General features: G+C 38.1%; 1 protein-coding gene across 3 annotated transcripts in view; it reads right to left on the reverse strand.

Annotated features, from left to right (window-relative positions):
• Positions 1 to 2204: 2204 nt before the first annotated feature.
• The window catches only part of TRIQK (triple QxxK/R motif containing), a 60782-nt gene continuing 47325 nt past the window's right edge, over positions 2205 to 15661 (reverse strand). For all 3 annotated transcript variants that reach the window (XM_050971859.1, XM_050971858.1, XM_050971857.1), the window contains one exon: positions 2205 to 7428. In XM_050971859.1, the coding sequence (XP_050827816.1) occupies positions 7315 to 7428 (114 nt within the window). In that variant the 3' untranslated portion in view covers positions 2205 to 7314. The remainder of the gene's footprint in view (positions 7429 to 15661) is intronic.

Raw genomic sequence — 15661 nt, forward strand, 5'->3', positions numbered from 1 at the left:
GTACACGAGAGGTTGAATAATGCATGGGGACAGTCTCCTGAGCATTTATTTGAGTCCTTTCATTTGGTCTTCAGGCATTTCCCACTCCATCCTGATAGCAACTTGAAAATTTCCTAAGACATAAGGTAAAACCCACTGAAGGTAAAATTTCAAAGCCATTGCTTTTGTTGGAGTCATAATTCTGATATTTCTGTGGAGAATTTACCAAATCTCATCATTGCAGACTCCAGAAAAAGTCATACATATTACAAGTAACTCTTATTTTGAGGTAACCCTTAACCAAAGGGATGTAATTACCACTCTGTAACATTTCAGATAAGAAGCTATATCTGACCAAACTGCATCACTGAAAAATAAAGGCCACTCTTCTATTAATTAAAGGCAGCTGATTTATGAGAGGCAGTTTATGAGAAAATAAAAAATTCAGATGTATTCTCATGAATAACACAGTCATGTTTATAACTTATTTTAATGTGAACTCAAAAACCTCCATGTATAAGTGCAAAGACAGTCAAATATAATTCACAAGAACAGGCTGCTCTTCAAAATAAACACCTATACATTGTACTGGGAGAATGCCTCCACATAAATTGACTAACTTTAAATTAATTTGTGGCTTTGGTAATGATCTAAAAAAGCACTCTACTCTCTTTTCTGTTTAGTGCATCCCATTATTACTGGAGCAGCAGAGATTGAGTGGAACAAAGGCAGAGTGCTGCCTGAGAAGAGCAGTTCAAGAAAGGCTATGATTAATGAACACATAAACATAAACACAGTCACCTGCAGTCATGAACTCTTTAGGGCAGCAAAACCCCATGATACTGTTGTTAAAGTAGCCCTGCCTTAAGTAGACAAGCATAGCACCTTAGCTCATCTTAAGCTGAAGGAAGTCATCAAAAGGAAAGTAGGGAAAAACCTGAGTGTCACCATGCTTGTGGCTCTAAAGGCTCCTCAGGCAGGAAAGGCTAAATAAAGCTGCCCTGAATTCACAATTTGCTGTCCTCACCAAAACAGGAAAAGTTTTAATACATTACACAGTAACAGTGACTTGAGGCCCCTTCAGCTCGAGCCAGGTGAGAGCAGGTGAGACGGCAGGTCACTCCCCAGCCCCTCCTTGCAAAAGGATAAGGGCTCATACTGCCAAAGAGCAGTAGGCATGAGTGTGGCATTCTCTGACTGGATAGGAGTCCCACAGACAGTAAGCAGAACAACTATGCAGAACAGTTTGAAAAGAACAACAAAAGACAATTTTTCTGGCACCTCCCTGAGAACCTAATAAATAAAAGTGAATTTACTTGTGGTAACCAATCAGGCACCAGTAATGGTAGGAGAGTCACCCTGTAGGTTAAGCTCTGCCCTATTCTTTTTGTAGCCTGTCCAAAGCAACCCAGGACTGCAGTCCTACTCTAAACACCAGCAGCTACCCACTGAGCAGGAGAGATGCTTTAGGAGTGCAGAATCAGCAAAAGGGCTCCCCTGCCATTTCCCTCCACATCCCCCCTCTCTGCTAACAGTCTCACAGGAGAAGGTGCCTCTAGAGAAACGTGGACATTGCCAGTATCAGAACATTAACATTTAACTCTGTTACAGACACACAAAACTACTCTATCTTAGCATAATGTGACTTTTTTACACATAAAGGCAGCAGCAACTACTCTGAACTATGCTTTGTGTAAATCCCCAAACCCTGCTTCTTTCTTACTTAAATAAATGACCCATAGGTCCAAGAAGAAGCTGCTTTGCTCCAGATACCTTTATCTCCTTGTGGCCCTTTCACCATCATGAAAAAGAAGAAGTTGTGGTAGCTCTGACTTAGCTCTTGAGCAACATGAGCTGTGAGGTGGTTGACTCCTGGAAGAACTGTCCATTTTGCTTTGATTTTCTTCCAGTCTTGTTTCTGGAGGAAGTGCAATAGAACTATGACATCTGTTTGTCATCAAACTCCATATTCACCTCTTGTGGTTGCGCTAATTTAAATTTCTACAGTATCTTTGTGAAATGGCAAAAAGAATACTAAAGATCTTTATGCTGCTCAGTTTTTCCACGGTCCAGCAAAACAAAGCTCTTTGTAGCTCATATTTGTAACTGATGTGGACATACACCTTTTAGGGAGAGGTTGGGCAAGGCATGAACTGTGGTCCAGGGTGAACAGCTTTTCTATGCTGTATGTAGCTATGGAGAATAAGACAACAGAATCAAACCTATTGATTGACTAGTCAGGTATTTATTTGTTTTTAACATGCAAAACCAGTACAACAATCACAGAAGCTAGAAAAAATGTAGCACGGAAAAAAGTATTCATGCAGAATGAGTATTGTACTTGAACTATCCTCCACAATCATCAGTCAGTCTGTCCCAATATTTATAGTTCATCATTACAACTGCCAAAACTGGCAACCACCAGGATTGTTGTCTCAATTAAGGACAGTAAACAGATTGTCCCATTTTTTTAATGAAAAAATCTAAAATGTAATACTTCACAGTTTAACATGTTTATTCATTTAAACGAGCTAAAAAATAGTGGTGTGACATCTGCTTGAGAGACACTGGTACCTAACATTTTGGCTGTCTCCCCACTAATTTGATTGTGATTAAGGGGGGATAAAAGGATGAGTAGAGGATTCTGTCAATTAAATGAATTGATGAACTGCAAGAAAAAATATATTTTCACTCTTGGAAAGAAATACATCTACAAAAACGCATTACAGCAAACTAAGAGGATGATGGAGAAATGTACTGTAAAATATCTCCACTGGCTCTTTCAGGAAAAAATATTGTAAGCATAAGATCACAGATAATCTTTGCCAATTTATTCATCTCATGGCTTCACTTCCCAAAGTGCAGGCATAATCCACTGTAAAATCTTTTAGGATGCAGTTCCAACATCTCATTTCTGCTGTCTTATTGATGTGCCATACTGTTATTTCCTTAGTCATAAGCACCACTAATTACTATGCTACTGTAAGTAGAACTTGAAATGCGATCAAGATCTGTAGTATCTTTTTTGTTGGCACTCCAACTTGCCTACTCTGCTTTTCAAGTACAGCTCTCTACAAAGAATTGTCCTGAATGCATTTGACCTTCACCAGCTGGTTCAGTTGTGCTTTATAGGGACAACAATCCCTTATCAATCATCACTCTGCTGGGAGCTCCTAGCAGCACCTTCCTTCTGAGAATGGCAGCATTCAAAACTTGGCCCTAAGTCAGCAGATAAGCCTCTTCCATGGTAGCAACCTTCATGGAAGAGGCATAGACTGTTTTGTAGGGCTTCCACTGTGCTTTCCTTTAGTAGAATTGTTTAAAACCTGTGTTTTCAAATAAAATTTATAGGTCAGCTGCTCAAAAGGACACCTAAGTAAACAGATGAGTTTGCTTATGTTGTTGCTACTTGCAGTTATGTGTTGCAGCACCATCTCCCAGTCTACAAGTCCTGCTACAGCTGGTCTGATGCATGGAAGGAGCTGACTCTGAACCACATGGTGTCTTATATGATATGCAACAGTGAACTTTAACTACAACTTTTCTTCAAGAAAAGTTGAAATGTATCTTTCGGGTCTGTTAGGGAAATGCTTAACATGCCTCCTAACCTTCCAGTAAAATATGTTTATGGATTTTAGGTGGCAGAACTAGAGCCTTTCCTTGGCAATGTTCACTAGAAGCACTAGTAGAAATGCTAGACTGAGGCTTCTGTCCTGAGATGGTCTGCATGCTGGCTCTGCTTTTGAAGAATCAAAGAGAAAAGGAAAAACACCTAGGAAGATTTACAGAGCAAAATCACTTCTGGAAGACTGTTATGCCTTCCTAGCCAGAGATTCTTCCAGACAGGACATCTGCTCCCCCCTCACAGCACAAGGACTCAGCATAGGTATCTCCTCCACAACCTCTGCTAGAAAGAAATTCAGTTTACTGCAGGAATAGAGGGCAACAACTGATGTCTACCTTTTCCTTAGGGTGAATATCTTTGAAAAAATTCATTAAGCCAGGTTTGCCATGTAAATCATTTGATCAGCAATCCCTCTTTGAAACAAGCATATAAAATTACTGATTTTATAATAAAAGTCTTGTACAACTGAAGAGATACAGCTGCATGAATCAACTCCAGAAAGAGATCTAATCTATTAGTATTGGGTATGATGCCAAACGAAGTTCTCTTCATTGTCTTTTAAGTATTCATAGGCCACATTTAGTTTTATATGAGTTTAGCAGCTAGAACTGCCTAAAGTAATCCAGATATTCTAAAACTGACATCAGTGCTCACTTTTGAACATTGTGCTGTTTGAATTGTTTTAATTTCCTTTCAAATGTATACATAATTCAGTATGTTCAAAATTAATAAGAGAACAAAAATAGAAAAAATCATTTATTAATAAAATAGACACGGAGCAACTCATACAAAGATAGATGGTCCAAGATCCAAAAGGCATATTTCAATCTTAGATATAATTAAGGGCAAAATAAGCCACGTGTCCCATTAGGAATTATTGTACTGATAAGAGAAGAAGTGTATTTGCTGCAATATTTACCACATATTTCTACATATACTGAACAGAAGTCTACCCACTTAAAGCAAAAGGAAATTTTCCTGCTACATGAGAATATCCTTCGAGTACCTGAAGGGAGCCTACAAAAAAGACGGACTTTTTACAAAAGCATGTAGTGACAGCAGAAGAGAGAGTTGATATTGAGAAAAATTTATTCTGAGGGTGGTGAGGCACTGGAACAGGTTGCCCAAGGAAGCTGTGGATGCACCATCCCTGGACGTGTCTGACACTGGGACGGGGCTTTGAGCAACGTTCTCTAGTAGAAGGTGTCTCTGCCCATGGCAGAGGTACTGGAAATAGATGATCTTTTGCATCCCTTCTAACCCAAACCATTCAATGATTTAATGATTTTATGATCTTTCATGCAAATGAAAAGACCTAATCCAAACAAAGCCAATAGACAAACGCCAAACTGTGGGCAATATGGACTCATAAGCCACACACTGGGGAAGCTGATTGAATCACATATATGCACACTTTAGACTTGGTCTGATTCACAGTTATGGGAAATGGACTATTCCTGTCCTAGGAACTTCATATTCATAAATTTGACAGTAAGAATTGCTTGCTTTTTAGCACAACCAATTGAGAAAGCAGGTTATGTGTGTGTGTGAGAGAGAGAGAGCAGGTCATTGAGAAATGACCTGCACGAAGGGAGTAACTACGTATCTTTCTCAGACCACACATGACCCAGAGAGCTATATGCTGAAAATCCTTCCAGCATGTTATAGAACATAAAAAATGCTAATGTAGAGTAACAGGAGAGGTCTGCAGATTCTGTCACATGTGGTTGGGTGCTGGTGGAGTCAAAAGCATGTCACATCCAAGGAGACAGTTTGTGATATGCTTTTCCCTCCACTGGAAGTTGGGTCATGTGTCAGATAAAGCTTCACCAAAAATTCAACATGTTTGGAGGTGTTTGGTCAAGTGTGCGACTAGTAGTGCACTATAAGTCATTTGCATACATAAATGTTAGGATTTTGTGTCTGTAAGAGTCATATGTAGAAAATGAGATATATTTGCATATATAATTTTCTCTTTCATATATTTTTCGGAAGACTGTTGTACTCTGAATTTCTAGAGTTGTTGTTCTGCATGGCATAAAGTGAATGAACATTATGACACATATGAAGTGGATCCTTAGAGACTCATAATGTATATGGTCATAGTTACTATATGGTTTAAAAATTAACTGTATTGATCCAAGTTTCTTAAGTGGTGATAATGGGACTGTGTCAATTTAAAAGAAATATATTTTCCATTATTATATTTGCTGTGATTTGTATCCCTTTGTCTTAAAAATCACTGTAAGAAATCTTAGCCAGGCATCTCAGGAACAAGACAGTAAATACCTCAGTTGTAATTAAATCTAACATTCAGCTCTGAAATTTATGTCAAAGGCAAAACCAAGCCTCAGAATTATGAAAACTTTTCCGAAAGTCAGTCTGCCTAAATTTCCTTGCAACATTCAGCACCAATGGCTCTACACGTTCTTGATATCAAACTGAATCGGAACTGAATCTCAGTCTGAGAAAGACTGACCACACTTTTAAGGGGATCAAAACAGTCTTTACATCCACAAGCTCAGTTATGTGCCAAACTCAAAGCAGAACAGAATAAAGCCAGAATTTTAAAGCTCCCTGCAGCTGCTCTGACACAACAAATTCTTCAAGTGGCTTTTGGCTATCAAAGGAACAAAAATGCTATCTACAGTGCCTAATTTGAAAGGTACTTTGCAAGAACTGAAGGATGTAATGGAGCCAAGATTTACCAGTTATTAGTATGCCAGGAGAAAAAGTGTTTTCTTGTTACTTACAGCCTCTCACATTAGTTTGATGATTAAAATGATTGTATAGCTGGAAAGGAATGTTTTAATACAACATGCCCCTAATAGGTAGAGCAAGTTGATACCAAAACCATCAGGAAGAGCATAATTAAAACACAATTTTGACTTTATATTAATAGTAGACCAATACACTAATTAAAACCAACATCAACTAAACTTTCTATTTACACTAGTTCAGACAGCACAGGAGGCAAAGAACTGTGTTTCAGAAGCATATGCCAATGTTAGAGCTTCTGTCATCCAGGTGCCATTTCTAACAGAACACATGTGTGCTGAACAGTTGGCAAAAGAATGAAAAAGATTACTGTAGATATATGGGCACACAGAATCTGGAATGACAGAAAATTAAGTCCATATAGAAGGTGACAGACTGCTTGTAAGAAGATATTCTTTTCCTACAATTTCTTCCATCTTCATGCATGCGCACACATGCGCAAGAAAGATTAAAAGGGAGAGAAAGGATGAAGGTGTTTTGATATATTATGAACACAAATGAAGAAAAGACTTTTCATTTGGTATTTCTGCTTTCTCTTCAGAAAGGAACAGGAAACTAATATGGTTATTAGGAAGCTCTGATTCCTAAATTCAGTCAAGGCAGACACTCCTGTGAAGTCAGCGTCAATACCCATTATAATAGTAGCACCTGTCTTTTGACATCAAAATTCTCTGCCTGAGGAAAACATAATGTAAACAATAAACTTCATGTATTGTACTGTTGCTCCTGGCTTTGCTGTTAGACAAATACACTTGGCCAGGCATAAGTGTTCTTAATTTGGAGACCTGGAATGTGACTGATGTATTGCAAAACTTTCCTATGGATTTGGACTGCAAGAAATGGCATCGTTTACTGTCTTACAGGGAAGGGACTGTGTGTTCCTATGTAGTCTTGTTGAAGCTGAAGAAATCTTGATAGATTCATTGCATCTGCTAGTTTTCATCTGGATCCAGATCAAGGTCAACTTCATTGGAAACATTAAGATAAAAAAAAGCATAGAAAGCCAACAAAAATACCAGTATGGCTGTAAGGACAAGGGCAACTTCCTGTAGAAATAAAACAAAAACAAAAACCTGTTAGAAATAATATCATATTTTCAGATTAATCAGGATATCATATTTTCAGATTAATCAGGAATAAATATTATTTCTCTTCTACAATGCATATCAAAATAACATCAGACATAATATAATTGCATAAGGCATTGATACTTTAATGATTTCTCTATTGTGGTTACCATTCCAAGTGTTGTAGAATCCATTCACTGAATGAAGACTTTGGTGAGTCTGATATACCACCAGAAAGATGATATTTAGCTCAAAAATCTTTAGTCTTACCTAGAAATGGGAGCTTTATATCTTTTTATTATCCAATTCCTTCTTTTTTAAAGGAAAAGACAGAATTCACAAACCACAGTTTTGAACACAAATTTAAGTTATGAATTTACACTGTGAATTTTGATGTTTTCTAGCAATATGTTACTGCTTTTTGCCAACAAATTTGTAATTTTTTAATGAAGCAAACACAGTATGGTGGAAGTCAATGAAAATTGCTACCTCTACCTCCCAACCTCCTGGCATGCAGTACAACATGGAACTACAAACACCCTCAGAATTGGATGAAACTTTTCTTTCTTCAGTTCTGCAATAAGGCAAAAAGCACAACAATTTGCACTTGCCTCTCTTCCCATAAAATATTGCAACTTGCTGCATCTTCCTTAATTAACATAAAAGAGACTTCCAAAGTATACATGATTTATAGCAGCTTTCAGAAGCAGAAAAATGTTTTTATACTACACATTATACTCATTATGTGACTGCCTATCACCTTAAGGCTGGACTCTGTAAAAATGCAATTATAGTACAATAATCCTCTTAATATTTCTTCTATTTCCTGTATCTCTTTCCTTTTTATTTCATTCAAAGACACCGCATTTCTCATTTTTAAGTTTTTATTTTTCTGTAACACCCAGCACACTTCCTATAGAGTTGACTCCCATTTTGCTAGACAATGAAAGATGAAAGATAAGTTTGAGAAAAATCCTTATGCCCCTTCAGCTCACAGAAAATATGACTCTATAGCTAACAACTTCTACTGCTTGACTCCAGATCATAATGATGAACTTTTAAAATTGTGTACTTGAGATGCTCCAAAGTTTAGTTTGTTCCTCCAAACCCACTCTCCCTCTAAGGAAAGCAGCAAAACTTCCCCTCCAATTCTCAGCTTCACATTAAGCTATAAAACAATTACATCAGAACGATCCCAATGTACGTTTCAAATGAGAGAAGAAAAAAAGTTCAGTGATTTTATAACAACTGATCTGAATGGGTACAGAAGATGTCACATCAAACCTACTCTCTCAGTGGGACTGAAAGAAGATGCCTACACTGAACTAAGACAACAAGACACCCTTTACTGTCCAAGGACAGAATCTCTCCGTTTTGTGTCCTCCAAGAGAGGCCAGGTGAATTCTTCCCAAAAATTACCATTTCTCCCCTTAGACTAGAAGGGAGTGCAGATGGTACCTCGTGTGTGCACTGTGGGATTAATTCTACCCAGCATCTCTAGGCTGGTGGTGGCTTTGTGACCAGCATTGTGTTCACTGACATGAAGGAGTTAAAATTGTGCATTTCATTTTTTAAGTCTAACCCATAATCTGGCATTCTTCTATAGAGCAGCATTTAATTTGCATTTACATGAATGCATTATATAGTTTATCAGAATGTTGGATCAATAATTCAACATATGCCATCTAATAAATTTTGCAATACTACTGCCTAGTTGGCATATGGTCTATAGGAGCATATTCTTTATTCTATAGAAACCTTTGCTTTCTATTTTATATGGATGATTGAGATGTACTTTAAATTTGTTTTACCACATTAAAATTGCTCCTGCAAATTTGCTGAGGCTGTTGGCTACAGATTTCAACTACATTTTCCTCTCAGAACTGTACCATCCTCTGAACTTCATCCTCCTGATTTCATGATTTGATTGTAAAAAAGTACATCTAATTCACTCATATATTAAAGGAAAGTGATTTTTGCTTTGTTGCAGTTGCAACACGTCAGTATCTCACAAAAGGGCATGGCAGCATCAGACAGGTTTCATTTATTTCCTTGTATCCACAGCTGTGCTCCCAGACCCATCTGGCCACACAGCTACTAATCTTAAGAGGATGTAATAAACAAGTGACATACAACTGCAGGCTCCATCTGCTCAGGAGAGTGGACAACAAAACCGCACAATGCAGGCACTGCTCGCACTTGACACGGAGAGCAAATTCATTCCAGTATTAAAAAGTTTTTTCCTTGCTTGGATGTCACACTTCCCACGCTTTCTGCTTTACAATAGGGTTACCTTTCCCCTCCCTCCTCCCCAGTCTCCCTTCTGAAATGCTGTGAGTAGCAGCAGCAAACTTTTCAGGAACCTTTGCATTAAAAATTTGTTTCAAAGGAAGTGGAATTGGGAAAATCTTGAGTTTTATTCTCGGGCTGCCCAGTAACTGCTTGACAGAAGCAGTTCTTTAATTCCTCTGCCTAAGTTTCACAATGAGTAACACTGTGATAACAATACTATTTTCCTTGCACAGCCATTAGGAACTGTGTGGGTGGATCAGTATTTATTATCCCTGGGAATGAAAAGTCTTACTAATACTCCACGTTTGAGAATTATGCAAGAACCTCAGTTTTGAATTACTGAAAAAAAGCAGAGTAACAAAAATATAAAATAAATGGCCTTACGAAGGACATCTGGCTCTCAGCTAGGGATATGCAGTCTCTTAAGAATTGCATCCAGTTTATGGACTTTTATAAACATAAATTTTGCAAGGTAAATAGCAAATGAGATGCTGCACCACTGTACTGTATTTGCAACAGCATATATATATTGTCACTTTAATTTGTTTTATACTTTTCAGGCTTTGCTATTTGTATTTTAAGTCATGCATAGAAATGAAATGTTAAAATACTCCCTGCTTGGCATATCTAGCTCCTTTTCTCTTGCACTTTATGGATCATCCCCATCATCCTCTGCAAAATCCATTTACTCAAAGGATTTTACCATGAATAATTAAAGAATAGAGAAAAAGTTCTATAGAAATAAACTTAAAATTATCAGAGAGCATTTTCTCCTTTTTTTTCTTTTATATCATGGTACAGAACACTAGGAAACAACATTTCTATTCTCAAATCCCAAAGTACAGTCATAGAAACCTTTAAAAAGGAACAGAATTTTCTATTTTATTCTCTTACATGTAGAATAGCATATGTAGCACTCTACTGATTTCAGTTTGGTTAAGTTTTCCAGAAACTTTTCATAAAGGAAATGCATACCATTACAGCATGATGTAGATTTAATTCTCTTATCATTTTTTGTCAGTTTATGTCTCTCATGCCAAAATACTTGGATTATGTCCTCAAATTCACCCTAATGGAGCAAGTGGCAGAGCTGGGATCTAAACAAGATCAATCAGGAGAGGGGGTGAGGAAAAAATGTTAGCTCTGACAACACAAATCTGGACAATATGTATGGCAGCATCATATCCCACCCATATAGAGAAATACCATACTTCCAGGAAATGTCTGGGGGGTTTTACATGTCTTTTAATTGTCCTTCAAGTAGAATCACACCTTTTTTACCTGAAACCTGCTTAAAATTAAGTGAAAGAGGAGAACAAATTGCTCTCTTTGAATTGCTAAATTCTCCCTAGCTCTTTCTGCAAAGAGATGAAAAGAAAATCATGCTGACCAAGGATACCTGTAAAAATAAATATATAGGAACTGACAATCTTTTTATTTCATACAGTTTTTAACTGAAGACTTTAGGTGGATATTCACTGTGACCATGTTTTAGACTTTCAACAAAATTGTACTCATTAATGAATGTTTACTTCCTTAATGCAGGACATTCTACAGCTAACAGAAGGCAACAAAAGTAATTTATGAGCTTTTATCCACACTTTTAGGTTCCAATTTTTACTGTGAAAAATTTCAGATGGAAGAATCCTTGTTGTCTCAAATAATGAGAACAAGGTACTATTACAGAGTCATCAAAAATACCTGGCTATATGCCTACAAAACAACAGGATTCATTTTAAAACAGCTAGATGCAAAATAATACATGGATGCACACAGTACTTATGAAGTGGAGTATTCTGCCTTGAAAAACTGTGACTCTAAGAAGGTCTTTGGATTTCATGGGTAACTGCTCCCTCAATGTGATTTCTGGATGTACAAAGGTGGAGGGATTTGCAGCAGGGAGATGACCAGTATTTATTTTATCATAGAGAAGAAGGAGAGGTAGTTTGGTTACAGCATATAATTACATACACCTGGATTTAAGTAAAGCATTTCACTCTGTGGGGTCCTTTTATCCTGTTTACAAGAAACTTTCAAGGCCCAGCTGCAGTTAGGTAAGTTCAGCCTTGAACTAAGATGCCATTTTCTAGGAGCAAGAATGATTGAACATTCTTCAGCAAAATATGGACTTCTATATCTGTGAGTCCTTTATCAGCTGATCTCCCTCAAAAAAGTATGTTTTTATTTAGCAATTGGAAAGACTACTTCAACTTTGGCTTGTGTGAAAAGAAGGACCTGGCTGCCAGGAATCAGCAAACTCAGCTCTCCTAGCTGCTCCTCTCCTTTAGGGTCCTGGGAAAACTCAGATTACTCCCATGGTCAGTGCTACATTCTGAACCCCACAAGTATCAGGTTATTTAAAGCAATAGCACCCTATGTTTAACTGCTCAGACTTTTTTTATATAGCATCAAAAGTTTTCAGATGTTGACATTTTCCTCCAATTGTATTGATTTCATTTCCAGGATTTGAGGTTTTGCTGTTGTTGATTATTCTTTGAAGTGCTACAGACTGGTTCTAAGTAGAGACATAAGAAGGTTTGAGAAAGATGTACTACTGTTCCAAGCTGGTATAGAAAATCCTCCTAAGATTTTGGTGGGTGCATCTTCTTCACATCTCAAACCACCATGATTATGATACTTATGTGTTCAGGGGAGGCAAGGATCTGATTTCGTTCTTTTTGTACGTGTTGTTTCCCCTTCCTTTCATTTCAAGGTCAGGGATCAAAGTCTGACTACAGGGATAACTGGGAAAATCACACTTTATCCATTGCTGGCACATTAAGCTGCTCTGCATTTTGTGAGACATATAAGTTGGTTTGAAGACCCAGTATTTTGGCCATTACAAAGTGCTTGGACTTTGCAAAAAGTATTTTGATGAAATTTTATGATCTGTAACATACAGAAGTGCAGATCAAATGATTTAATAGTCTCTTGTGGCCTTAATTTCTACAAAGCTATGAAACTGTATCTTGAAAAATGTAGTTCACTAACTTAGCAGATTATGAACAGCATGAAATTGGAGAATATCTTTTGTTGAAATGCACCAGGAATGTGTTGTTATCTATTCCTATCTAACTTGTTCCAGATGAGAGAAACTCTCCATAGTGAGGTATCTAACTACACAACAGATTAAGTAGATAAGCAAAAGAATGACAGACGGTAAGCTCTCACTTTGTTTAGGAAACATTTTTTCCTTAGCTGAATCGATGTACTGTGTTGCTAATAATTCTCTGTGGAGTGATATTCTGCAGTCAATAATGTCTTTGCAAGTAGTTTGCAAATACTACTGTTAAGATTTGTGCCTACCTTTCAAGAAAAGAGAAAACTTCACCACTTGTTCCATGGACTACTGATTTGTTCTTGCAGCCTGTGAAAAAAATCTCTCCCCAAGAACTCCCATAACTTTTGGTCTTTGCTATCAAACTTCAGCTATCTGGGGGCCAAGCTTCCACACTCCTCAAACCATTTTCCGCTTGTCACCCTCCTGCTGTCATGTTTTCCTCACCCAATGAGAGCAGAGGTAGCAGCAGTGGTGGAAAGGCCTTCCTGCTCTACTTGGTAAGGATGAACAGCTGGGCTTCCAGCAGCACAAGCCCCATGTGGGGGGCCAACAAAATGACCCAGAGAAAGTTCAGAGGCTCCCTTTTTGGTACTGCTACAAAGGATTTTGTCTTATCCAAACACCAGGAGACATATAGCACATTGCTTTCTCTTGGAGCTGTTTCTCGAGGCTGGGTCCTGCTTTTCCAAGAGACACAATGTATTTTGGCACTGTCTACATTAGTGTCACATATACAAACAGAGCCAGTACAATAGCTCTGCTACAATATTTAATCTTTAAATATGTTTAAACAGCAAATATGACACACCAAGTACTAGCATGGTCACCCTGCCTGAACTAACTTTGGATAGTTATTAGTGCTCAGCTGCTTCTCTGACATTATTAACACAGATAAAAATCCCTCATTGGGGAAATTAAAAAGTACTAAATGGCAGTGACTGAAAGAAACTTTGTTACTTTAAACCTTGCATTAAAATGACAAGGCAATCAAAGTTTGACAAGACAAGCTAATTAGTATGCCAGTGATGAAATGTGAAGACTCTCCAAGGGATTGGTTCTGAAAAGTTTTATGTCATTTACAGGGCCTTTTCTTAAGCTAACGTTGTCAGCTCTTATGGTGAAATACACAACAGTTGAATTTCATTATCCTCGTTGAAATTAAGGACTAAAATCCCTTCACTATTTTCTAGTCCTCTTTTTTTCTGCTCTAAATACTACACTAAGTCTTAGTTTACAGCCAGGCATGTAATTTCTTCAGGACACTAATGCAAAACAACCCTAGAGTTATCAATTACATAAAACAGCCTATTGTTTTAAGTGGCTGTACAGTGCTTATTGTGTTAGCTTATTGTGTGTATGTATTTCACAGAACTCCACACATATTCCCCTTTCCCAAAGAGTTTATACTTTTACATTTATCCTTCCTCTACAATATTTTTATTAGCTTCAAATTAGATTATCATAAAAGGTTAATTTATTTTGAAATGCTGCATACTGCATTGTGTACTGAATAGATACGTATATAAACAAAGTACATTCCAAATACACATATGTGTCTGGTTTCTTCTCAAAGACTTACAAGAACTTTGGATATTTCTATTTAAAGTGCCTACTTATTACATTGCATTGTAGTTATATCACTTTTTTTTTTCCCTGTCAACACAGATTTAAATTATTCAATTGCTACAGCACAGAATGAGGACCTACATAATTAAAAAGACTAAAATCCCAGCCTTTGGAAGGTGAATCATGTTGCTTATTACCATTACTCATCCCAGGAAAAAGAAGGAGCTCTTAAGAGACAGTGGGGAGTGGAAATGGTTTTCTGCTTGGGGTGGCAGGTGAATTCCTTGCTGACCTTCCTCACCTCTCCAGGTGCCCTTAAACAATAGATATGAGACCCTGGAATCTGGGAACCTGGGAGATGAGAATGTGGATGAAAATCCATCCAGGTTAGAGGAGTTGCCTAGGGCAGAGCAACCTACCCTGCAGATCAAAACCTCCTCAATTAAGAAAAAAATAAGGGTATAGTAATTGGTGACTCCCTTTTGAGAGGAATGGAGGGCCCAATATGCCAACTGGACCCAGCTCATAGGGAGGTGTGTGAGCCTTGGGGAAATCACCAACAAACTTCCCAGCTTGGCGTGGCCCACTGACCATTGCCCACTGGTGGGCACATACAAAGTCCCAACAAGAGTAAGGATGATCAAGTGGGACCTCAGGGCATTGAGACAACTGGTCAAGGGATCTGAAGAACAAATTGTGCTCTCTTCTGTCCTGCCAGCCGCTGTCACACCAAACATAAGTTGTCAAGAATTATTTCAAAAATTATCCAGAAAACAACAGAGGAGGATTTAGGATAGGTGTGGAGGATGGATATAAAAAGATGGCACTTGGCAGCTGGAGGATCTTAATGCCAGACTGAGCAAAACAAGCCATGCTCAAGAGAGGTTATAGGTTATGGGGCTTCACAGCTAAGCCTCTCCAGGGGCAAGGAAGGAGATTTCCCTACAGATACTCCAGGAGCACCTACTGTCCATGGTGAAGTTCTGCTGCTGGAGGGATTGGGCAGGGTGAAGAGCTGTCACTGTGAGGTGGGAAGAGGTGCACCTTTACCACAAGACATTACATACACTTCACTTCCATGCTGAGCACTGTGAGGTCTATAAGCAGAAGTGCAGAGTTTACAGAAATTGCCCACGTTCTGGTAGAAGTATTGTAACATTTACTAAGCCTGAGGTTGTTGGCATTAAACAGGCTCAGTGAGAAGGAAGCATTTAAAAGCCTTGCCTTCCTTCCCCTACAAGCAAATCCCCAAAGGGAAAGATGCCCAGCTTACCTTCCTTTTTGCTTCAGCTC

Source organism: Serinus canaria, chromosome 2 (genome assembly GCF_022539315.1).
Source record: "Serinus canaria isolate serCan28SL12 chromosome 2, serCan2020, whole genome shotgun sequence".
In the NCBI taxonomy this organism is placed as follows: Eukaryota; Metazoa; Chordata; class Aves; order Passeriformes; family Fringillidae; genus Serinus; species Serinus canaria.